Source organism: Hyperolius riggenbachi, chromosome 2 (assembly GCF_040937935.1).
Source record: "Hyperolius riggenbachi isolate aHypRig1 chromosome 2, aHypRig1.pri, whole genome shotgun sequence".
NCBI lineage: Eukaryota > Metazoa > Chordata > Amphibia > Anura > Hyperoliidae > Hyperolius > Hyperolius riggenbachi.
This window is the reverse complement of record NC_090647.1, coordinates 316,576,067-316,602,394: the sequence shown is the minus strand read 5'-3', so window position 1 is coordinate 316,602,394 and position 26,328 is coordinate 316,576,067. Positions and strand designations below refer to the sequence as shown.

General features: G+C 41.2%; 1 protein-coding gene across 1 annotated transcript in view; it reads right to left on the bottom strand.

Moving 5' to 3' along the window:
* The window catches only part of LOC137546554 (lethal(3)malignant brain tumor-like protein 4), a 55,560-nt gene extending 29,594 nt beyond the window's left edge, over nucleotides 1–25,966 (bottom strand). Inside the window, 12 exon segments of the mRNA XM_068269161.1 lie at nucleotides 1,199–1,350; nucleotides 3,703–3,794; nucleotides 4,000–4,073; nucleotides 4,075–4,133; nucleotides 6,718–6,822; nucleotides 7,410–7,498; nucleotides 7,595–7,649; nucleotides 8,978–9,146; nucleotides 10,194–10,254; nucleotides 10,330–10,450; nucleotides 14,070–14,172; nucleotides 25,879–25,966. Coding sequence (XP_068125262.1) covers nucleotides 1,199–1,350; nucleotides 3,703–3,794; nucleotides 4,000–4,073; nucleotides 4,075–4,133; nucleotides 6,718–6,822; nucleotides 7,410–7,498; nucleotides 7,595–7,649; nucleotides 8,978–9,146; nucleotides 10,194–10,254; nucleotides 10,330–10,450; nucleotides 14,070–14,159 — 1,067 coding nt within the window. The 5' untranslated portion in view covers nucleotides 14,160–14,172; nucleotides 25,879–25,966.
* Nucleotides 25,967–26,328: the final 362 nt, after the last annotated feature.

Sequence of the window (26,328 nt, the reverse complement as noted above, 5' to 3'; positions counted from 1 at the left end):
TTTTAGTTTTCTCTATTTTCGCGATTGAAATCGCAGCCGCGGCAATTTCAATCGCGAAAATAGCGAAAACTAAAAGGCGTAGGGCGGCGGTTTATATATCATTGGAAAGAGGAGAAAGAGAGCTTTAAAATGATGTGCATCTTTCCATAGTTTCTGCACTGCTCCGAGTCCCTTTAAAGAGGAACTCCAGTGAAAATAATGTAATAAAAAGGTGCTTCATTTTTACAATAATTATGTATAAATAATTTAGTCAGTGTTTGCCCATTGTAAAATCTTTCCTCTCCCTGATGTACATTCTGACATTTATCATGTAGTGACATTTTTACTGCTGGCAGGTGAGGTCAGTGGAAGTAGCTGCTGCTTGCTTTTTTGGCAGTTGGAAACAGCTGTTATTTCCCACAATGCAACAAGGCTCCCACAGTGTGATGTCAGAACCATTGTCCTGACATCACACTGTGGGAGGGGTTTCACCACAATATCAGCCATACAGAGCCCCCTGATTATCAGTTTGTGAAAAGGAAAATATTTCTTATGGGAAAGGGGGTATCAGCTACTGATTGGGATGAAGTTTAATTCTTGGTTACAGTTTCTCTTTTACTCTGGGGCACAGAAAGACTGTGTCATTGAGCAGAGACAATAAAACATTAAATACATTTTTAAACATAAAATACAAAAAAATTGTGGGATATCAAAAGTATTTTGTGGTGCTTGTCTTTTTTTAAGGAAAAGTTTGTTTTTTCCCCAAGTTTACACAAACGATAAAATAAACTGTGCAGTCAAGCCCATTTGTCTAGGTTAACAGTGCCCAGATAAATTAATGCTAATAAAGCATTTTAATATAAACATGTCGATGGGCATGTGGAACAAGCATTTGCCTCCATGTTTTGTTCTGTAGATGAGAAAAATATACAGCTCGAAGTCTTACATTGATTTAATATGCTGACAGTTTATGCATTACTGCATTTGGAAGAATGTGAAAAAAAAAATTCTAATTCCTGCAGCTGCTTACGTTTGAAAGTCAAAAGGTTTAATAGGTGTAAATGACAAATGTTAATCTTATTCAATGCTTAGTGTATTGAAATGTTCTAGAATTCACTTTTCAAGCCACAGCACTGATGCGCACTAGAAAAACTAGATTTGAAGAACTTGAGGCAGATACTGTACAATTTTGATTTACATATTTTATAATACACTTTACCAGTAATCATAACTGTGATCCCAGTTGTCAAAATGAACAAGTAATCTGTTTTCAACAATGTCTGAAATTGTAGCTACACACAGCAGGGAAGGGTTCTTTCTATCCACAGCTTCCAGTTTCATTCCTACGCGAAAACCAGAGGGAGTGACGGGCTGCAAAGTGGAGGAAAAACCAAGGTAAGACGTATGCCAGGCATACAAGAAAGGACAGCTGGACGGCATGACACAATATGTGAAGAGGGAAGGAAGAGCAGGAGACACGGCATAAGGGTCAGTATAATCTGAAAAAGTCATCCTGTTTGTGAGACCCTGCCATGTAGGAGGGAAAGCCCTGTGCTATTCAGAGAAACAGCAAGCAGGGACCCACTTTTCAGGGAAAAAGCAATCCACCTAAGGAAAAGACACACTGTGTATTGTTAAAAAGGAAAGAAAAAAATCAGCAACAAAATATTACCTTTTTTACATAATGTTTACTATTTTTTTTCAATTGCTAGGTGCTGAAAAGTTATTTTGCGATGAAAGGAAGAATGTTCTACTAGGAGTAAACTCCAGAGAAAAAAAGTTACTGTATATACTTGGATACAAGTCGACCCCGTGTATAAGTCCACCCCAATAGTTGACCCTCATAAGCTGGAATTTTTAAATTACTCATGTATAAATCTATCCAGCAAAGTTAATGGCTGCACTTGGGGATCAGGATGGATGTATTGCATAAAGTATTGTAGTCATTAACCCCTCCTGGGCCACCAAGTCCAGCCAATAACTCGTCCAGGACACACATTAAGCCATTAACCCTCTGCCTGTAACTCCCTCTTCCCACCCACCATCACCCAAACGCATGCTGCCTGTAACTCCCACCCCCCAAATGCATGCTGCCTGTAATTCCCAGCTCCCTCCCACCCCCCATCACCCAAAGGGGGCCGCTGGTCTCAATTTCAATTTCCCCCTCCCTCTCACCCACCATCACCCAAAACGCTTGCTGCCTGTAATTCCCCCCCCCCCCCCCCCAATCATCAAAAGAGAGCCGTCTGTATCCTTTTCCCCCTCCCACCCACCATCACACAAACACTGCCTTTAATCCCCCCCCCCCCCCCCCCCCCTCCCACCATCACCCAAATGCTTGCTGCCTGCAATTCCCCCTCCCACCCACCATCACCCAAAGGGAGCCATCTGTCTCCATTTCCTCCACGCTCTGTGTAATACTATGCAGAACAATTCACGCAGCGGAAGCCGTCACTCGCCATCAGCGGACACAGCGTCCTCTCTTCTCCCTTCACTCACGCTGTGAGAGGTCTCCTGTTCCTTCCCCACCTTTTGTCAGCAAAGTAGCAAACATGTCTCACTGCATAAGGAAAGATAGCAGCTTAATATTGTCGCACACGTTGTCCACAATATGTCTGTAAATAGCTTTACACCGAAACATTGAATAAAGCTTAATGCAACCCTGAACTAACCTAAAACAGAATACTCGCATATGGAGAGGGAAGCCTCTTGATCCCATAGAGCCTTCCCGGTCCTCTCTCAATCTCTTAGTCCCCCCCCCCCCCTTTACCCCACCCAAATTCTGCATCTTTGGGAATCCTCAGAAGGCTATGGAAGTACTTGTGTCCCTGAGTGCTTCCGAAGATGGGTGTCCCCGTACTGGGTATGTGTGAGCCTGGACTAGAGCGTGCGCAGAACAGATCTGCTCGTCTTTGGAAGTAATCGGGAACAAGAGTACTTCTGAGGCTGCCCAAAGAGGGCCGAAGACATATACAGCAGGTTGAATAACTAATGTGGGGACAGGAATGGAACAACAGTACACAGGATGGGTTCCTGAGCCTTCCCTCTCCATAGGTCACTTCAGGTTTGTAGGTAATAATTCTCCTAAAATGCTATCTTACACTGATCTCTGTAATTAGATCGAGCCCATCAAAACCAGTAGCTGCTGATCAGTTGGCTGGCAGATGGTTAACTAAACAGTATCTGGAGTCTTTCAGAGGCCCAATGAAATTCCTTGTTAGGGAAATTCACTGCTGATCAATAGTAGTGCGAGGTTAGAAAGAGGTTGCCATTCTTATTCCCTTAAAAAAAATGCTACTTGCCTAGATGATGTTGTGTTTTTTTACCTTTTTAAATCACCAAGTGATAACAGGTTTGCAGTTGAAGTGTTCAGATGCAAAAAGACAGCACCCAATTAACAATAAAAACAGCGTAATTCAGCCACCAACTATAGCTGGTGGCCAAATTGTGGGTTTTTTTCCCCTTTGTCAATGGTGGCCTGGAGGGGCTCCTGGCTGCGTGCTTGTTACAGGTGTGCACAGATAATACTGAAGTCAATAGATGAGAACAGCCACTGAACAGCTGGCATTTTACCATAAATATGGTAGCGTCCAGATTCTTTTCACTACAGATTCCCTTTTAAAACAACTGAATGGTGTCACACAGAGACTTTCATGTGCATAAAGACTAAAATACAATTGTGTAAGAGCAAAAGGAGGAAAACCCATGTGTAGAACATCTCACCGTGTTATAACTTTTAAATAATGTCTTTGGTGCAGCTTGTGACTTGCATTGCTTAAGGTATAAAGGCCAATTAAACTCTCCTTCTTTGTAACCTAAAACAGAAGAAATCAGTAAAAAGGTTATGATAAACTGTTTTTATGCATTACAATGACAAATGTTGTTGTTTTCCTAATATTTGTTGAAAAAGACAGTGCTATGACTTGTGCCAAACTGACATCAGCACATACTCAAATAGAACCACATCACTGAGGTACACTGACAATGTAGCATATGCAAAGGACCATATTAGACTCTCACCTTTAGGAGCTGTAAGTCTGCGTCCAGTTTTCTCACACCATCCAACTGAATGTATGTCCATTGAATCAGCATTACCCAAAATCATAGCAGTCAGGATAGCCATCAAAATGAAGTCGCATTCTGTAGCCTTGGACCTTTGCATAAAGAAAGATTCACCACATTCCATTAGTAATTGTGATTCTTATTGAGGTTTCCCAACAATTAAACTACTGTCTTTACGTAAGGATTGATTATTAGCAATAAAGGGCGATTACTAAAGCCCTTTATACAAGGCCTCTGTTGTAACAGTAAAATTAGCTTCTAGCGATACTGGACATGGCTACAAATAACTCAGTAATTCCTTAACCTCAACTCAATGTGCTTCTTTATTGCTTAGGAATAAGCTAGGAGTCAATAATTGAGCTGCATGTACCCCACTTGCTTTTGTCATCCAGTGTCAGTCAGAAAGTGGGTAGTTGTCTCCCCATCTGATGATCTTAGGGAGGAATCTGTCCATCGATGACAAGTCATCATCTTTGTCCTAGTCATTGTGACAGATTTGAAGTCTATTTACAGAAAGACACTATTAAGCTCAATGTTCTCTTTCAATTTCTATAGGGCCTTCTGATATATAAATAACAGAAACCTATTTTTTTATACGGTAAGTATTCAGTGAAGCAGTTTTTCCAAGTTGGTTTTAATACAGAATCTAGCTCATCTGATTATTCATAATTCTTAACTGACAGTAGTAAAATTCTCAACGAACTTCACAACACGAGGAGAAACATACTCTATGCAAAGTGTCCTTCATGGGATATGAACCTAAAATACTACAGCTGCAGGATTAGAGTACTAAACCTTGTGTGAGAATCTCAGTGTATACAGGTATCCCACAATGTCACTTGTGATTTAACATGTTGGCTCATTAATGACTAACTTATTGAAATTCTTGCAGTAGCAAGCCTCTAAATTGTCATCCCTACTCTCCATAGAAGGAAACATCATGTCTGCACTACAACTGTTGCTGAACTGTCGCCCAAAACACCACACACAATAATTTCAAGCAGCTAAGACCTAAAGATGTATAGCTATAGATTTCTGTATATTGGTGTGTAGCCCCACCCTCCCAGCAAGGCATAGGCTACATACACACTCGAGATAAAAGTCTTTGGAAAATGAAAGATCACAGATCAATTTTACCCCTTCCATGTAGTATGAGAGCCATACTCTACACAGTCTATTCTATTGACCTGGACTCCCTATCAGATAAAGATCTTTGCAAGATGCTGCACACACAGATGCTGTAGACATTCAATAGATCAGTATCTGCAAAAAATCTGTTCCTGCAAAAGCTCCGTTCCTGCAAAATGCATTCATAGTCTATATCTGCAGATCCTCATACACACCTTGTTTAACAGACATTCATCTGCAGATCTGACAATCATCTGCAGATCTGAAGATCCATCCTGGTGGATTTGATCTGCAGATGAATGTCTGTTAAACAAGGTGTGTATGAGGATCTGCAGATGTCAGACTATGAATGCATTTTGCAGGAACGGATCTTTTGCAGGAACAGATTTTTTGCAGATACTGATCTATTGAATGTCTACAGCATCTGTGTGTGCAGCATCTTGCAAATATTTCTATCTGATGTGGAGTTCAGCTCAATAGAATAGACTGTGTAGAGTATGGCTCTCATACTACATGGAAGGGGGTAAAATTGGTCTGTGATCTTGCCTTTTCCAAAGACTTTTATCTCAAGTGTGTATGTAGCCTTAGTCTAGGTTTTTTTATATACACAATATCCTCTCTAGAGCATTCTGGGAGACCAAAGATCTTTTCTGGTTTTACAATGCTCAATAAACGAAAATTCCACAGAGATAAATTTCAGAAAGTAAATCAGGGAAAGGAAAGAAAGAATGGGCAAACATTGACTAAATAATTTGTAAAAATAAATAATAATTTTATTAATTATGTTATTTTGACTACAGTTCCTCTTTAAAGTGAGTACTATACATAGCTTTAGGGCTCGTTTCCACTATCGCGAATCTGCATGCGTCCAACGCATGCAGATCCGCACATGTAATACAAGTGGATGGGCCTGTTTCCACTGTAGCGTTGTTGAGGTGCGTTTTTTTCAGCGTGAAAAAAACGCACAAAAGAGCCAACGATTTCGCCTGCGTCGGGAATCCGTGCGAATCGCCGCTAATGTATTTAATAGTAAAAAACGCATGCGTTTGTTACATGCGTTTTACCCGCGATTTCGCGTGCGATTTCGCACCTTTTTCAATTTTATTTAGCCCTGGCAGTGTCATGGTTAATTTCGCATGGCACCCTGCCATGCGAAATCGCGGGTAAAAACGCATGTGGAAACGCATCCGCATGCGTTTTTACAAGCGTCGGAATGCGGCCGAAATCGCGTCGCAACAGTGGAAACAAGCCCTGAGTCAGAGTCCCACCAGTGGTAAGTTTCACAAAGTGGTCACCCAAATCAACAGCTTTGCAATGGTCCATGTAAAATTTACATAATCACAGTCAGATTCCAGAACAAATTCATCCCACATGAACAATTTTACATAAAATTGTACTACCTATTTGTCCAATCAACTGCAGATACCAATAATAGACATATACAGATTCAAAAGAAACAGTGAATATAAACGGACAAGTGTTGAGCTGCTGGATATAAAGCAATATATGATATATATCTCTGACTGAGATAGCAGTGGGCATATGTACCTCCACTACAGTTAGGACGCAGTACAACGATGGATGTTCAGGATCTATGCCTTCCAACTTGTATCCCACTTTGAAGCCATTCCGTGACTGAGGGAAAGTCTGATGCTGTAAGAAGAAGCAAGCTATGGTTATAAAGAGACCTGACGAAGTAGTCATTGCCAATATCTGAAAGAATAGTAGATTTATTTTAATGAAAACTGATAGAAAGATAAGATTTCACCCATCTTTTTCCAAGCAAGCCAGGAGATATAATGTGGAATCCAGTTAATAGGGCCCCGTACACTCGGCAGATGTCGGACGTTAATGACTGCCACTGCCAAGAATCCAGCATGTGTACAGCAGCACTTGACATGTCTCAGCCACCCATCGGCCAGCGATCCGTCTGACGGATCACCTCGGCTAACTGTCAGCCCAAAGCATTGTTCTCCCCAATTAACACGCCCGCTGCACAGCCCCCCCCCCCCCTCCCCCCCGCATAGGAACAGAACACGGCTCGTCTGCATCTGTCAGCCTCGGGCCCAGCCATGTCGCCTGATGGATTTGGTACTGATCCCCAATGCCTCATATGTGTTTACGAGGCTTTACTGCTTTCTCTAGTTTTATTCTATGAGATCATTACACAAAGGTTTATCTGGTATGATGGTTCCATAAAAAATAACTACATCCTATGTGTATATGGTGACAGAAATTACCTCTTTAAAGAGTTTTAGTGGTGCAGCTGGCATCTTTTCCTCTTCTAGATAAGAGACCCAGTTCCATGACTTTTTCTTAGCTGGTTGTGCTAATTGGTAAAAAAGGGGAAAAAGATAACAGCCTACAACATTTATAAAAAGGACAGAAATACAAATGCTTTTGAATATTGACCTTCCATCAATACCTGATTTTACTTGCTTGGAAGTTTTACGGCCTTTGTGGTGTCCTCTGACTCTATCCTATTTGTGGCAAAAAAAATATTGTTAAAAAGTGATACGCCACTAGGATTTAGGTTAGTGAATATCTAGTACACCTGCTTTTCTACATGGCTACCGTTGGAGGCAACCTGAGGACATGGGGGGGGACCCTTGTCTCATATGGAGGGTTGCCAAAATATGGTCACCTGTAGTTACACATCTGGACAACCACACCACCTATCATTATGTGTCCTTGTGATACTATTCAAGGTAGGTGGGATGGTGGGGAATTACATTTGCTTATTGTATACTTTTCCAAAGCAAAGAATATGCAAATTGTTACTAGACATTGTTCTCTGATCTCAGCACACTAAAATCTGCATCAGATCAGCCTGGATTGCCTTCACTGCCTTCCCTGCCAGTCAGCAATTTAAGGATCCTTCTGTGACTCATCTAGCTAAGTGTATATGTATGCCACTGCATGAAGAACAAACAGGCTGCCAGGTACTTGGGCACTTCCGCCCTGCTGCCAGCCGTGTGACACACGGAGGGAGAGGTTAATAAAAACCTGACTCCACACACCAATATATATTTTAAAAAAATGTAGCATAGCTGTTGCACCAAATGCATCTAAAAAAAGTTTTTGTTTATGAGGCATCAATGTAGTATGCTAAATATTTATATATTAAATAATAAAATTTGATTATACATCCAATAAAAAAAAAAAAAAAAAAAAAAAAAAAATGTAGCAGCTATGTATGTATACACTTCACATAATACAACTGGGATGCGTGTAAAATAAATAAATAAACACAAATGTATTTAAAAATAAATAAAATAAACATGCCGGCAGCAATCAGAGCCCACCAACAGAAAACTCTTGGTGGGCAGAAAAGGGGGGGGGGGGGGAATCACTTGTGTGCTGAGTTGTACGGCCCTGCAGCGAGACCTTAAAGCTGCAGTGGCCTGAACTGTAAAAATCAGTCTGGTCATTAGGGGGGTGTAAGCCTATGGTCTTGAAGTGGTTAAGCTATGATAGGATTAGATTGCGAGTTCCTGTGAGGGCCAGTAAGTGGCATGATTATGTACTCTGTAAAGTTGTTCTGCAAGATAAGTCTGCATTGGTCCTGACCAGAACACATTGCGGGCATCTGTATATTAGTTTGAGAAATTCTGTATGCATTTGTTTACGTGTCTTAGCATTATTCATATTCTCAAAGGGTTGAGCACAATATAAAGAATAATACATGCAGCAGTACTTCACTTTCATCTGGAACTTCTCTGGTGCTGCCGCTCTCTAGGCGAGTTACATTTTCAAACCATGCAGTATCCCAAGTAACCATCAGTGACAAAGGATATAATTACTCTACCTCCTCTTCTTCTATGAAGTCCTCTTCATCCCCTGAATCCAGCAACAGTTTCCGCTTTTTCCGCAGCCTCTGGGGGCGCTCATTTTCTGTAGTGGTCACAGGGGCTGTAGGCACTGCAGGTGGGGAATTGGTACTTGTTTTCTCGTCTACAGAGGAAGATATATTTCCACTACAAAAGAGAAATGACGCTCAATAACAGTAACTCCCCCCTTGTAGATAAATCACAGATAACAGTTCTGTCCCATTTATAGTATGTTTTATATCTCTCAGTGGTGACCATATGCATAATCGTATTTGTTCATAAAGTCTTCCTGAAAGGATCCCGATGGCAAAGAACTTGGGAGAGGTGGAATTTATCAATCACAACTCCTGACGTGCAGAGAGCTGTGGAAGTCTGTGGTATTTGTACATTGCAGCCTTGCTATAATGCTGTCAGTCAGACTGCTAACATACTGTGCTCCTACCATCTTTTATCCTACCATTTCCCTCCACACGGGCACACTTTCATGCTCTGCGGAGTATACCCTGTTAAGATGCCCATACACTATGAGACATTCCTCAGCATGCCCAATCCTAATTTTCAAGCAAAAGTCAACACTACCGATCAACCAGACAGGTGGGTGGAGAGGGTGTGACGGTAAATATGCTGGTGGGGTTAGAGAAGGGTAAAGCCGATAAATGGCTCACCCAGCTCCTGCAAAAGTCCCGGCGGCGTTAATTACTGTTCTGTTTCCAGGCTGCTGTGGACTCTGGCACACTGTTTTTATAGTAATTTGGGCTCCATCTTTTAATGGCGCCCAAATTACTGACTGAGTGCCGATATAGCCTTAATTCCCATTACAGGCTATAGCAGCACATGGTGTGCCCAAATTTCCAGGGGGCCCTATGCAGAGTCTTAGAGCAGCACTGCCACACACCTTGACACCTGGGGGAGTGACGGTAATTGATTCAAGCTGAAATATTTTAAAAATCAATGTGTAGTGTGTGGTAATGATAGAACCCAATCTGATCAGGTGTCAATCGGAACGATCCATCTTTTGGACTCGTCAAGAAATAGTCTGCAAGTGTATGGAGGGCTTTACACAGGGCTTTGCAGAATTGTACAGACATTTTCGCATGACGCCTCCCAGTTCATGTCAGCATGTCATGTCTAATATGTACAGCCACCTTAGGATTGTCATCGTCTTATTACCTTACATCTTGCTTGTCAACCTACCTAGCATCTGTGGTTTCCTTTTTCTCCATTTCGCCTGGTTTCCCCTCACTGATCTTTTTACCTTGTATGAAAGATAGTGTCAGATGCAACTGAAGAAGATATATATTACAAGTTTAAAAGCCTCCAAGGTACCTACCTTGTGCAAGAGTGGAACACGTGAAGGTAGCAGCTTTGTCTTGACCTGGGGTGTTTCGGGAAGCTAAAGTATTTTCAGGATCTGTGATGATTTCCAGGGTGCCAAATTCACTGAGACGGAACTAGAAGAAAACACTGTGATCAATGCAGATTCATGTAGGTGCAGTCGATAAAGATCAAAGTTTGATCTTTATACTTTATATCTTTATACTGAACATCAAAGTCCCTTCCTTGGGTGTCACATATATTTCTGAGCCACTGACTGCATCTGAATTCAAAAATTCTCTTGAGCTAGTAAACACTGGAGCCTTTAAACCTGGAATAGATTTTTTTTTTTAATTTGCAGGTTACATCGCACCGCAAACACATAGGGCAGATGTAAAACCAACCTAAATAATCTATACTTTTTTTTTTTGGCCACAAATTAGGCTCTTTGGTTGTTACTTTTTGATAAGAATTATTTTATTTTGTATCGATTTTAAAGGACATAAGAAAAAAATAAATCATTATTTCTAAAGATTTCAGCTATTTTAGTTTTAAAATAAAACGTGCACACATTTTATTTGCCAAATTCCTGGTTATTACATTTAAAGAGAATCTGTACTGTCAAATTTGTACAATAGAACAACATACCAATCGAGTCACTGTGATCTCCTGGATCCCTCTTTCCCGTTTCCGCCGCTCCCCGTCAACATCCTGGCTTTTAATTGCCAGTTTTAGGCTATATATATATATATATATATATATATATATATATATATATATATATATATATATATATATATACATATATATATATATATACATATATATATTATGTTACAGTATACTACAAGTTTTTATTACATAGTGAATTATTTGCACTCCAGTCTGGAATTATCACAATTTCTCAGCATGTGACAGGCTTCTCCTTCCCCCCTCAGCCTCACAAATTGCATCACGGACAAGCTGAGACTGAGAGCAGAGAGTGAGGCGTAAACAAAGCACACAGAGCCTGCAGGGGGCATAACTTGTATTCATTACAACAGAGGCAGCCCATTCCTCCCTGGGTCAATAAAGCTTGACAAAGAAATGAAGATTAGATATATTACAGAGACAGTGCAACTAGAAAAGGCTGCAGTAATCAAGAGCACATTAGAACAGGTATAGGAACTTATAGGATAGAAGAAATAAGGCTGAAAATTTTGTTACAGAGTCTCTTTAAATTGTGTCCCTAGTACAATGTATGGTGACAATATTTTATTTGTAAATACAAGGTGTTTAATTTTTTGGTTTTTTGGTTTTCTCATTGTACTCTATCAATAATTGCACATTCCTCCTGTGCTATCGAGGAAAGAAAACATCTCTCTTAGAAAATCAATGCTACACTCGCTAATAAATTGCAAACCTTTTATAAGATTTGGGATCCCTGGATTGATAGGAGACGTGCCCTGGAAGATGCAATCTGGTGGCAGTGTCATGTGTGGTGAGCAAGATCCCATTAAGGAAGTGGGAGAAAAGTCATGTGTTTTCACCTTTAGTATGATAAAGTGAAGACGGTGGCAAAACACTTTGTTGTTCTAATACTTTTCTTTTGGCAGTGATGTACTGTTTATGTTTGATTACTTATTATTTTTAAGTTCCATGATAGGTTTACAATGGAATTTAATATTATGACCTGCACAAGCAAGTATTTTTAACTTGTATTTTGCTGTTCATTGCAATCTCAGATCCACAGGTTCTACTAATCTAGTCATACCCAGAGTCCACTTGGAAACTTTTGGTCCCAGAGCCTTCTGTCATGCTGCTCCTACCTTTTGGAACTCCTTACCTCAGCAGATCAGGACAGCTCCATCGCTGGACGTGTTTAAATCCAGACTGAAAACCCACCTGTTCAGTTTGGCATTTGCAGAAATATAACTTTTGTTGTGAGAATACTTCATCCTACTACCAACTCCTGAATCTGTGAGAGCCTAAGCGCTTTGAGTCCTTTTGGGAGAAAAGCGCTATAGAAATGTTATTGTATTATTGTATTGTAAGTCTTGTCACTACTTTATGACTGTGAATTTTGATGTATGCCATTTTTTGATGCTTCCTTAATAAAAATGTTTGAAACTAAAAAGCTAAGTCCCTAAGTCCAGGTAGCAATTTACTTATTATCATTTAAATTCCTCTTTTTTTTTTCTTGACAAGTGTGTTATATGGGGCGGTTGAGGGGGAGTAAGGGGTTAATGAAAATATAGGTATAGTACATTTTTTAATATATTTGATAATGAAATATTCTTTTTTATCCGCTACACTTCCTCACATAGTCTCCAGTATACTTTTATGTTCTGAACATTTAGTGTTCTGAATAAGCAGGAAGTGATAGCTTGCTTTGTTTACAATGAATGATCATGGTTACTGGTAGCAACAGTGATCATTCAATCATCAGGCACTTTGAGTGGTTTTGGGAGCACGTTCCCATCCACCAATCTGTGTAAGTCGAATGTAAGCATACAGAGACAAGTATATATGTCCCTGGGAGCTAAAGTAAAGTTTTCAGAGATGTAGATACTCCCTCTACAGGAGGGCAGAGTTTTCTAGTGAGACAGCCTGGAATTACCTTCAGTTATTCTCTGTTAATGAAAAATTCTATTTGTATTTCCTAGAAAGCAATGTTTCTATTCAGCTCTGTATTTTACAAGTATTAAAGAAAGACATTATTTCAGTTTCCTTTCTTTGGTTTTATATTTAGATAAGACACCGCTATTCCACCGTATTCCAAACAGGAACTGCCATGTGGGTATAACACAGCCTGCTGGTGACTGCTCAATTAGTCCAGGAGCGCAATGAGAGAAACTCCTGCTATGTGCAGTTCTTTATTCAAGCACTTTGTAGCTTGAAAAAATATTGTTACTATGGTTGAGAAAAAGTTTATTTTGACCTTAATAAAATTTTTAGTTTTACAAGTTACAAAGCAGCTTGCACAACTCCATGGGCTTGATTCACAAAAGAGTGCTAACTGTTAGCACGGCCGTTTTCGCGCGAATTTTCGCATCGCGCGCAATCGCGAATTTTCACGTGAAACGATAACGGTTTCGTGCGCAAACGCGAATTTTACCGCGAAATCAATATCGTTTTCGCGCGAAAATTCGCGTTTGCGCGCGAAAACGTTATCGTTTAGCGCGAAAATTCGCGCGAAAACGGCCGTGCTAACAGTTAGCACTCTTTTGTGAATCAAGCCCCATGTGTCTAGCAGTAAAAAAGAAAAAAAGTAGAATTTCCTTTCAAGGAAACAGTGCCATCTGGAGGGCTTTATCCCTATAGTATAAATCTGCAGCATAACCCGCTACAGAAGTAGCTGTTCTAAAAGGAAACACAAAGCCCCTATAATTTTTGGTGTTCTGTTGGTGGCATATGGTAGATATAATATTTATAGGTAATATGTCAGACGTACCTAAATCAAGATATAATGAAAACACATAAAAAACAACATACATAGCGTTATAAATAAACTGTATGTTATAGTCTGGATTACACTAACTGCACATTTGCATGTGTGAATGTACTGTAAATAAAATGAACATATTTGATTATAAAACAGCTACATCGGTTTTGCATAAGGCTACGACAATAGCAAACATGTCTCAGGATAAGAAAAACTATGAAACAATGTAGAACACTTATTTTACTACACAGGCTCCCAAAAGCTCAAGTTTTCTGTTTTGTTTTGCAGTTGACAAGCGATGACTGCAAAGTTTATTGTGGCATATAGTGTACCCGTATTTCACTTCCAGGAAGGGTCGCAATACCGTTGTTCCAATCCAGTGCGTTCATAAGGTCAAAGTCTGCAGTGGGCTTCTGAGACATTTCCTTGCTCCCCCTAAACACAACAAATCATTGCATTAGTCACTGGGTTTTAACCTGCTTAGACATTTTTTCCTAAAAAAAAATAAATAATAAAATGCACCACACACAATGGCTTCAATTCATCAAAGGGTGTTCGATAACAAAACCCCAGTCCTTAAAATACCGCATTCGGTATTTTACACTTCACTGTGCTAATTCATCAATATTTTCCCATGTGTGGTAGAGGTTCGTTAAGTTACCGAACTACTAGGCTTCAATTCATCAAAGGCTGTTCGATAACAGCAGAGTGGTGCAGAGCAGCTTGGAATGTCCCTGTGTTGTTACAAGCTGATAACAATAGAAGGCATCCAGACATCCCTTTAGATGTAAAGGTGTTATAGTTACTGTAATTTATACTGCCTCTGCTGCTCTGAATCTTTCGATCAGTCTTTCTTAACATTTTATTTATTTGCCACAACGTAGATGAACTTCCTGGAGACATTACAAATGCCATGCTTGGTGATTTCACCACCAGCATCTTTGCATTATCAAACAGGGCCTGAAAGGGTTACACCACCGAAGGGAATCTGGGGATATCTTTTGTCCCGTTCTCTCTGCTCACTGCCTGGGGGGTCTGAAAGCTTGTGTGGAGAAGCCTGTGTGACCTATCAGCACCTATCAGCAGCACTTGCAGGAGAACAGGGGCTGTTTCTATTGGTTGCCTGCTCCTGCTAATCATGAAAACATTCACACAGAAGGCTTTCGAAGCCTGTAACGACAGGGGAGAGCTTGAGATAAACACCGAATGTGTTAGCGAATGTGGGAACCTTGATGAATTAGCACAAGTCGGTAATTTATCTCATTGCTCTGTCATTTCAGCTTCTCATTCGGTAACAGCTTTGATGAATTAACATTTTCTAAAGTGCTCCGTTAAGTCAGCTGTTTTCAGCATTACCGAATGCGGTAATGCTTGATTAATTGAAGCCTTCTTGTTAGTTTCAGGCTACATTTTATCATATGGCAAATCATTAAGAAATGAGGCATATAAAATGCTATGCAAATTACAATTATGCATTTATATAGCGGTAACATTTTCCACAGTCCTTCAGAGTATATGGAACAATTCATGTCACTGAGGGCTTGTTCACACTGCAGGCGTTTTCGGCTTTTTTCCGCGAGCCTGCGGTTTTTCAAAACGTCCCCCGACCGCGTGGCCAATGAAGGTCTATGAGAAGGTTCATATTAGCACGGGTCGTGTGCGGTGCGGCTAGGAAAGCAGTGCGTGTTCCATTTAGGGGCGATACCGCCTCAATGGAAGGTATAGGAAAATCGTTGACCGCGTACAAAAAGGCGATTGCGCTCACGTTGTTAAGAATAAATACATTCAAAGAGTTGCGTCAGGGAGTGAATTACAAAACTGCTTGGGAAAAATGCTTAGAAAACCGCTAAACACAAAAACGAATCGCCCACCCAATCGTTGGGAATCAAGGAGGATGGGGGGGGGGGGGGGCTGATTCACACAAGAGCTTTTTAACCGCTAGACATTTTAAAATCTCTTGCTAATGCAATGCTGCTATGGGTTTTATTTTTTTACAATATCACATTGCTCCAGTGTGAACACACACATAGGATAACAGCTTTTAAAATCACAAAGCGCTCAGAAAAGCTCTTGTAGTGTGCACCAGCCCTACTGTCCCTCATAATCTTTGGGTGTCCATACATTACTCAATATAGCGGCCCAATCGACCTCTGGGTTCAATAATTTTATTGAATCGGAAAAGGATAGGTGCCACAACATGGCTGCCTGATTGATCTTTTAATCGATTTCCTGTGAAATGGTCGAATGGATTGATCGGGAATGGCAGAAAAATCTTGGTCACAAGAGCTCAGTCGGGTGGGTGGTGGTAAAATCGTTCGATATCACGACGACCGACAGACCCCCTCTCCCCCCGCCCTCCCCCCCCCCCCCCCCCGAACATATAAGTGTTGTTCGCCCCGTGCCTCACCTCTCCGCCATAGCAACTACTCCTGGCCTGCTCCAGTGTCTGCTGTCACTTTAATACACACGGTAAGTCACGTGGGACAGGCACTGAAAGTAACACAAACTTTGGAGCAGTCCAGGAGTCGCACCGGCCGAAAGGTGTAAACTGGCCACACACTTATAGATTACTGCGTAATACAGCAAAACAATTGATTCCTCTCTGATGAATTGATTCAGATTGAATTGATTTCTTCCACACAAAGCACACCAATTTTCATCCAGCAGGAAATCTATTAATAATCAACCAAACTGCAGTGTTATGCTGGGCATACACGGCTCGACGCAGGCTTAACAATCGAGCCGCTGATGGCTCGATTGATAATATCCGATGTGTCCGTTGACCGCAGGGATCGATTCCGCGCTCGATACCCGTGGGCGGACAGTAGCGGCGAATCGAGCGGATGATAAGAGGCACCGGCGGAGACGAGCAGGAATCGATCCGGGCGCACGCGCGGACGAACAGGGACGCGGCGGGAGTCGATCCGGCGGCTGATCTGCTGCCGGATCGACCCGTGTATGCCCAGCATTACTCTATTCAACTACCCCATCTGACTGACCCCCAATCGACCTATAGTTTCCATCTTGTTTGTTCAATACTTTTGAGGGATGTTTGGTCAAAATCTTTTGATCGATCACATAATCTTGGGGGCCCGATTCCCAGCAGATGAACTGAATTTGTAAGGGTACCTTTAGCCACCGTGCTGCTTAAAAACATGATGGCTATGGGCTCTGTAACTATGATTTTAGTGGGACAAAATTACTCTAAATTTGTAAATGAATAAGTGCCTTAAAATGTTAATGATAAAAGATGAAACACAGGCGGAAACTATCTTTCTAGTAAACTATTGTAAAACGTGACAGCACTCACTGAGCACAAAGTTGCATTGCATGTAGCTGTCACATCCTTATGCAGTACTTGTTTTGAGAAACATGTCTGAAGGAAGCTGCCACATATATTTTTTTTTCTACTGCCTGCACAGATATAGGATTATAGGCAGCGAACATAGCAACACTCCATACCTCTGCACTAAAGCACAGGCTAGCTTATAGTCAGGAGGGTGCATGACCATACCTTCCCAAAAAATCCCCCCCTCTGCCACCCCCACGGCATACAGCTGTATGGTTTACACATGGTGATTTTTCCCGCTTTTTCTGATCACCGGCAATCAGCAAAGCACAGCTGCTAATGTATCCCTATGGATACATTCACACTGCAGCATTTCGATCAATCACAAACGCACTGCATGCAGCGTTTCAGGGGCGATTGCGCTGTGATTCTCGTTCCCTCGAATGGGAATCACAAGCGTAAATCGCATTTAATCCCGAGATTTTGCCCGCAAATCGTGATCACAGAGCCGATCGCAGGCTAGTGGCACTCCAAACGTCGAGTGTGAACTAACCCTAACTCATGTGTAGGAAGGGATGTGCCTTTGTTGGGCATGGCTTCCCCCCCCCCACCCCCAATTAAACACACACACACACAGTGTCCATCTGACTAGAAACCAGCCTCCAAACCACTGAAGAGGTTAATGTATGGTATAGCATGGGGCATGGAAGTGGTCACGAGTGAAGACACGAAGTACAAACTACATTTGGAACAATAATAGCTTCTGAAAGACTCAAAATGAGAACTGCAGAGAAGGTGGATAGGTTATGTAAAATCCAGCCTTAAAGTGGATCCGAGATGAAAAACTAACTATAACAAGTAACTTGTCTACAGTATACTGTATATCTTATCTAAAGTTTAGATAGTTTACACAGCAAATCTAGCTGCAAACAGCTTCAACAGTTTATGATTATTTATTCCTGTGATACAATGAGAGCAACCATGTTTTGTTTGTCACATTACACACAGGCAATCTGATCTGCATCTCCAGCCCTCAGCCTGTGAAAACTTCACTCCCCTCTCCTCCTCCCCTCTGAAATCTCTGGCTAGTAACCTCCTTCTCCTGCCCAGACTGAGCTCCCATAAGCCCTTGCTACATGAGTCTGAGAGTGCCAAGGCACTCTGGAGAAGCTGTTGGCGAGGCTTGTTTAGTTTATAGGGAACTAGAGTATTAAAACAAAAAAAGTATTTTTGGCTTGAGGAATGCCCTATAAACTATATGAAAGGAACACAATTATGCAATGAGTAAAAGTTTATCTCGGATACACTTTAATTGTGATAGAATCAGGCACTTATCTTGTTAGAGGCTGATGCTAATTCATCTTAGGATTTCTAATTTTGTGATTACTGTACTGCAGTGCAGCTGACTCCGCTAGTTTTGTAAACAAGTTGGGCAGATATTGTTCACATTTGTGAAAGGTTTTCACCAAATGTAGGGAGACTGATCACCATAGTGGGTCTTCTGAGCTCTATAAAAATCTCTACACATTGAAGGTGGGATTGTCAAACTATGGCCAATGAATGTGCAAAAGATGGTAATTATGATGGGGATGGGGGGGGGGGGAGGGGGGGGAGGCTACATGCAATGGAGAGAAAATTGTGGAAGAATAGTTTTAACGTGGACCTGAACTCTTGCACAGGACATAAGGAAAACCTGTGCAGATTTATTTTAGGATTTGTATGAGTTGTACAAATAAATTTTTGTTTTTGTTGTTTAAAGGTTATTAAGCTGTTGTGCATCTTTTAGAGCAGAGAGGAGGTCTGAGTTCAGGTCCACTTTAACAGTTAAAAGGACCGCTATCATGAAATAGCAAGTTTTAAAATACATGCATACATATACTTATAGGAAGCACATTTAAAAAAATGCACTGTCAGGGCTCGTTCACACTATGAGCGTTTCTGTTTTTTAAAGCACTGGTGAATTTTAGAAATCACCATAAAAGTGCTTGTGCAATGTTCTCCTATGAGAGTGTTCACATGTAAACGTTTCAATTTCTTTGCAATCACAAACACGCTACATGTACCATTTTCTGAGCGCTTTGGCTCAATGGAAGGTATAGGGAAAAGCGCAAAGCGCTTGAAAAGGCGTTTTTTTATAGCAATTTCCCGAGCGCTTTCATGAATAAATACATTATATTTATTAATTTCTGCATCAACAAGTTCACTTCCTGACTGATGTCAGAAAGGGAAAAAACAAATCGTTTAGCAAAAGCGCTTAGAAAAATCGCTCGGCGCTTGCGATAGTGCTGGCGATTTATAATGTGAACATAGCCTAAAGTAATTTTCTTCATTTTCTCCAATGTTGCTGTCACTTATAGTAGGTAGTAAAAAGCTGACAAGTTTTGGATAGTGGTCCTTTTAGAGTGACTGCTAAGACATGAAGGGTGCTGGTTGGTACTATATGAATTCATAAGAATTACTTAAACATAGCAGTATTACATTGTTTGAGGGAGGGAGTGGTATTGCTTTGATTTGGCAGGGAGACAGTATATTTTTTGAGGGGAGAGGACTGCCTGCATAAGGTGGGGGTATTGTATTTTACTTTGGGAAGGACTGCTAGGACATAGTTGAGTATGGTCAAACTTTGGGGTGAAGGACTGCATGAATATGGAGGGGGTATAGTACTTTACTATATAGTAGTATATAGTATAGTATACTACCGGTAGTATAGTACAGTATTTTACTTTTGAGGGGATAGACCGACAGGGCATAGTTGGAGTGGAGCACAGTATTTCACAGGGGGGGGGGGGGGGGGGGTGCCAGGATATTATGGAGGTATATTTTACTTTTGGGGGAAATTCCTAGGGCATAGAATTTTACTCTTGAAGGGAAAATTGGCTGGTATGGTAGGGGTGACTAATTATTGCCTTTTTCCTATAATACACAACACACTGCAGAGGGCTGGCAGGTCGTGTGCCAAAACTAATGGCACCCAGCTGTCAGAATCAAATACAGCCTGACAGGTATAATAATAATAATAATTCCAGGTCAGGCTCATTGCACCACTTAAGTTACCCAGGTCAGGAGAATCTTCATGATATTGGGCCATACTTTCTAGAACTGTACAATTAATAAGTTGTGAACTGTTACAGTTTCTGCAACAATGGAATGTGTGGAAACAAAAAGCAGAACTTTCTGAACTAGTACGGTTGAGGTGAACCAGTGTGAAAGTCCAAAGGGAACAGTTCTTCCAATCACAGCAATGTCTACGACTTGAAGCATTCTAATTTGTCCGAATAGTGTGGGCGTAATATTACTACAACCTATCTGAACCCTAGCAACTCGAGTCTGCTGTCCAACCAATCACACCTGCCAAATTTCCCTATGGAGTTTCACACTGGCTCAACTCAACCATACTAGGAATAAATAAAATCGTGTCCTCTAGGGAAGATACTATAGAAACAATCCTTCATAACAAGAGTGAGACCCCCGTATCCAAAACGATTAATTTAACTAATCCAAGGACAACTGGGATACCTTCTATAGCCACTGCAGCAACAAGCAGTCAATCTAATATAGCTTCTTCTGACCCCCCTAATCAATATAGGACAGCCATGCATTTTGGTGTTAATACACCAATATGTACCATAGAAACTAATGAAGATCAGAGGAGGCAAGAGGAGGTAGGATCCTGTATAGATATTCCTACATCAAATAGATTTAATGTACTGGGGGCCAACCCAAAATCCAATGTGCATTTTTTAGACTACCGTACAGCATTAACCTTTGGGATGCCAAATTTTCAAAGGGAAACAAGAAGTGCAACAAAACAACAGCGACAGAAAAAAAACCCGCCAGACAAATTACAACAACAGAGGATAGAGCATTATATCAAGGACAAAAGACAAAGTGCAGGCCAAGAGGGCGGAGGGGAAGGGGGCTATCCAAGAAATCGCAAAAAATAGAGAACCCCACTCACGTTGCTTTACCCATGGGGGAGGGGGGAATATTCAATCTCAGTCACAGACCCCTCTCCTTAGTGGAGCATGGGGTATTATCAAGGGGCATCAAGTTTGCCCCAGGCAGCAAGCTCAACAAATTTGAGGCCTTCATAAGCGTTAAGAAGTTTATGAGGAAATTATGTCTCAAAAAACACTTCTTGAAGAAAACAGAAAAACAGTTAATTGAAAATTCCACACAAATAGATATCTATAAACACTCAGGGCTGAAATGCAAGTCTAAATTCAACCCAATCCAGGAAGCTAGTAAAGCAATGAATTCCTTTGAGACTCTGGTCTTGGAAGATATTAAAAAACTTAAAACTCATTTCGTAGACAATTTATCCCCACAAGAAAGACAGGCAATGAGAAATTTACAGAATGACAATACTATTGTTATTAGGCCGGCTGATAAGGGGGGAGGTGTAGTTTTACAGGACATTGAGCAGTATCATCGTGAAGCAACACGACAATTACATAATGTGGATACCTATCTACCATTATCGATGGACCCCACTCAAAAATTTCTTAAAAGATTAAAGGTCATGTTGGAGGAGGCTAAAACCATAGGGATCATCAATGAGGATGAATATGCCTACCTATATGAGATGAATCCCAGAATCCCTGTGTATTACCATCTTCCGAAAATACACAAGGGACTGGTAGATCCACCAGGGAGACCAATCATATCGGGGATCGGCTCCATAACATCAAATTTATCCCATTATGTCGATATATACCTGCAAGAGTTAGTTAAGAATACTCCAAGTTACATTAAGGATACAGGTCATTTCTTAAGGATACTTGATAATTACACCTGGAAGGATGGAGATTGGCTATGTACGATTGATGTGAGTTCCCTATACACTGTGATTCCTCATGACAAGGGAATTGAAGCTGTAAAGTTTTTTATGCAGGAAGCGCAGAGTTTATTGGAAGACCAGATTCATTTTGTTCTAGAGAGTATACACTTCATTTTGAAGCATAACTATTTCAATTATGAGGGTCAGTACTTCCTCCAGAGCACCGGGACGGCGATGGGGACACGGTTTGCCCCCTCCTTTGCAAACCTGTATATGTCCCACTGGGAACATTTCCAATTATATGGCCCAGTGGGCCCCGGGGCCTCCTTGGTGCTCTGGAGGAGATTTATAGATGACGCCTTTTTTATATGGCGGGGGAGTAAATCTAGCCTTGACACATTTATTGGGTGGATCAATAATAATAATTATAATTTGAAATTCACAAGTGAGTACAGTCAGCAACAAGTCAATTTCCTGGATTTGACAATATATAGGGAAGAAGGGCGGTTATTAACAAAAACCTATCTGAAACCAGTGGACACTAACAGCTTCATCAATGTGGATAGCTGTCACCACTTTAGATGGCTCATGAATATCCCAGGTGGCCAATTTTTAAGGCTCAGGAGGAACTGCTCTAAGATAACAGACTTTGAAGTAGAAGCAGAGACTCTACAAGATAGGTTTGAACTCAAAGGATATCCTGAGGAACTGATTGTGGAGGCTATGGAAAGGGCCAAAAACACAGAGAGATGTAAATTATTAGAAAATAAAGTCAAACAACCTGATTTAATTGGCCAACAACCCAATCTAATAATGCAGTACTCCTCACAGGCCCCTAAAGTCAGGAATATAGTGGGGAAGTACTGGAACCTGTTACGGGAGGATCCTTTACTGACCTCCATTTTACCTGAGAACCCTAGAATGATTTTTAGGAGAACAAAAAATCTGGGCAATATATTAGCGCCCACTATAAAACCAATTAGAATGAGGAAGAACAATGGGTACTTTAAGAAATGTGGATTCTGTAGGGCCTGTCGGGAGTCGAATTTACCTGTGGAAAGGGTCTATGACATTACAGCAATGACAAATAAAGAAATTTTCAAGATTAAAGATGTCACTAACTGCGACACAAAGGGAGTCATCTATTTGCTAACCTGTCCCTGCCAAAAACACTACGTGGGAAGAACAAAGCGTGCTCTGAAAGAAAGACTCAGTGAGCACTGTACAAATATTATGAAAGGGAATAAAAAACATCCCCTCTCAGAGCACTATAGGATATCACATGGATGTTCCTTTAAGGGAACGAAATATTGCGCAATAGAACAAGTCAGTAAACCCTGGAGAGGTGGGGACTACCTATTAGAAATGTCCCGGAGAGAGACTATGTGGATATTTAATCTTAATTCCTTGATACCTCATGGACTGAATAAGGATTTGGATCTATATGCATTTGATTAAGAACAGTATGCGGGGAAAGCTACATAAGAAGAGTCTCCGATCCCCTCTGCAGCCCAGCTTTGAGAAAGGGAGGCGTTCCTCCCGAAACGTCAGCAGTGGCTGCAATTGTGACGTCACACACTAGAGGGGAAGGAGGCGTGGTGAAACTACGCGGCTGCTAGCACCGCTTGGACTACACGGAAGCTTCATCTCCGGACAAAGGTCTCACCCAACACTACCTTCGCCAGATAAGGGAGCCGGGCTAATCCAGCCCGACGCTAACATTCGTCCAGACTCTCTCACTTAGCTGCCGGCCGGGGCGGGTGAGATTGAGCGGCTCCCCGCAACAGCATTCCACTACACGCATACGGAATTGGAACGGTGAGACGTATCATGATATACAATGTTTGTTTCTACGTCACTTATAACATTTGAGACATTCGCATGAGGATGCATTAACATTTGTATCAAGCAGCCTGCTATCACTTCGTATGGGATATCAGTCCCAGAACCCATCATCAGTGCAATACTAAGCTTCACTATTAGTTTATGCAACTGGAAACTATTCCTTGGATCTATTACAAGTAACCTACTGTGAATATTTCATTGGCCAGTGAAAATCAGCTTGCTCTCTGCACTTTCAATCCTTAAGGGGTGCACTTGATTTTGTTTTATTTGTTTTTATGGACATTTATTACCTTGTATATATATATATACACAATTTTTCAGGCAATCAAATATTGATCAACTGAATAATTTTTATATTTCTGATCTTATTAAATAATCTTTTTAGCGCAGTCTGTTATTTTATTTATTTCTTCAATACTAAGGAAGTGGGATCCCTTAACAGAATTTGCAGCATAGTGGGTAGGCGCAGCACTATTTGACTTTTTGTTCAACCATACTAGGGTCAAACTTTCAGCATATACAGCTTATGTTACACATACAATAAAAGTGGATTTTGATTATAAAATTAAAAAAAATAATTATACAGCAAGATTTTGATTCTGTGGCATCCGACCTTTCAGTCATTTCTATTATGCAAAGATGTACTAATTTATTTAAACAGTTGGAAAGAGTACATGATGTTAAACCGTTATCAGTCATCGGTGTCACTAAATAAAATTGTTGTACTGGCCCTTACTTCAGTACCTTGGCATAATTTAAGGAAACGTTATCTGACCCTTCTTCTTGCCACAAAGGAAGAATCGTAATGGTTGTTAAGGCAGAAATACAGACTGACCAACAAGCTCATGGTGAACCAGAACTCATTGGTGTGTGTAAGGGGCTACAATGGTCCAAAAAGTCCCCTTACTAAAAAATGCATTGAAAACAAACGTTTTTGCGATAATTCGGGTTGGAGTGAGCTCCAAGATGAAACAGACAATTTTCCCATCTGTCACTTCTAATAAAATGTTAAAAATAACATTTGGTTACAATCAATCTCTCAGGCCTGGAACCCACTGAAAACCGCAAACGCAAAACGCAACCGCTAGCGTTTTGTCTGAGCGGTTTGCAAGCGGATTCATGCGCGTTTTTGGTCGTGTTTTGCAACATTGTATTTTTTTCCCCAGCGGGTGCCTAGCGTTTTGCGTTTTTATCCTGATTGGTCCTGTGAATTATTTTTCATTTTGTTACAGTGTGCTTAACCGCAAAACGCTAGCAAAACCGCTCAGTTTAGGTTTTGCTGAGCGTTTCTGCTAGCGTTTCAATACTTTACATTGAAGCGCTAACGCTCCCAAAATGCTGCAGGTCCTGTGTTTGCGTTTCTGGGAAACGCAAACGCTCCTGTGGAAGTTGCCCCATCCATTAACATTAGCCCGGCGTTTTGGCAAACTGCTAGCGTATCGCAGTGCTGCCAAAACGCTGCCAAAAGCGCTCCTGTGGGTTCCAGCCCTTATACTTTATTTGTAAAGTTGTTTGGCATCACCACTACAGAAGGGATATTAGACTATGGTGAGGATATTACATTGGGAGTTCCTCTGTGTTATCATTTCTCCCAAGAATTGTTCAACATACTATTTTAGAAAATGTCAGCACACTGTAAATGCACAATAATAATAATACATCTAGTTCTTGGCGATGCCTAGTTGTTTGCCCTGATGGAACTAATAGCGATTTGTTTCACTGTTCCAACAGTCTTTCAGAAACAACGTATCAACGTGGAAAAAGTTGCTTGAGAAACTGCTCTCAGTAATCTGAGCAATAGCGTCCGCACACAAAGCAGCTGCTTGCTGTAAATAGCCTGGCTGCTGTACTCCTCCTCTCCCCGCTAGAGGGCGCGTGTCGCCACAGGTGAGAAGAAGATGCAGCAACTATTATTAGTTATAACAGACTAACCACACAGTGCATTAATTCATTCATGGCCAGAAATTCTTTCCCCAGCAGCCTGTGCTGCAGCTACAGGGAGTGATTATGCCGTGCCAGTGGCACTGACAGAGAGCCTTGCCCTCCCGACAAATCAGTTTCTAGTTGTTCATCTAATACTCGGCAGAGCTGGCTGAGGCCAGTTTCCCAGCACACAATTCCTGCACAAAGCCTCCTGGCCCCACTAAACCTCGCTAGAGAATTTTCTGGCTGCATGGCAAACTCTCCTTTCACTTTACAGGGCATCCTCTCACTCCTCAGCACTCACCCAGAGCCGCCTCTTCCAGTATAAGATGGCGTCAAAGGGCGGCGCTCTGCTCTACACCACCTCCTTTGCTCCTATTACCACGGCAACCGCTCCGAAGCCCCGTGTTGTATAATCAGATGGGCGACCGGGCGACCTATCAGCGTGCAGTGACGTGCCGGGCTCGGGGCTCACACCCCAGTACTTGCTCATTACTACCGTATGTCATGTACAGTACATACATTATATAGTTGCACCTTGCGCTCAGCTCTGCATACCTACAGGGCCAGCACTATTCTTCTTCCTGCCACCTTCACTTTTCCTTCCCTACTTTCATCATGCGCAGCTGTTTTTTCCTAAAATGAGGAATATCTACAATTTGAAAAAGTATATATAAACATATCACAAAAGGAAATTGCACTCTTCTTATAATTTTTTGAATGCTGCATGTTTTCCTTTTTCTGCTGCATGTTT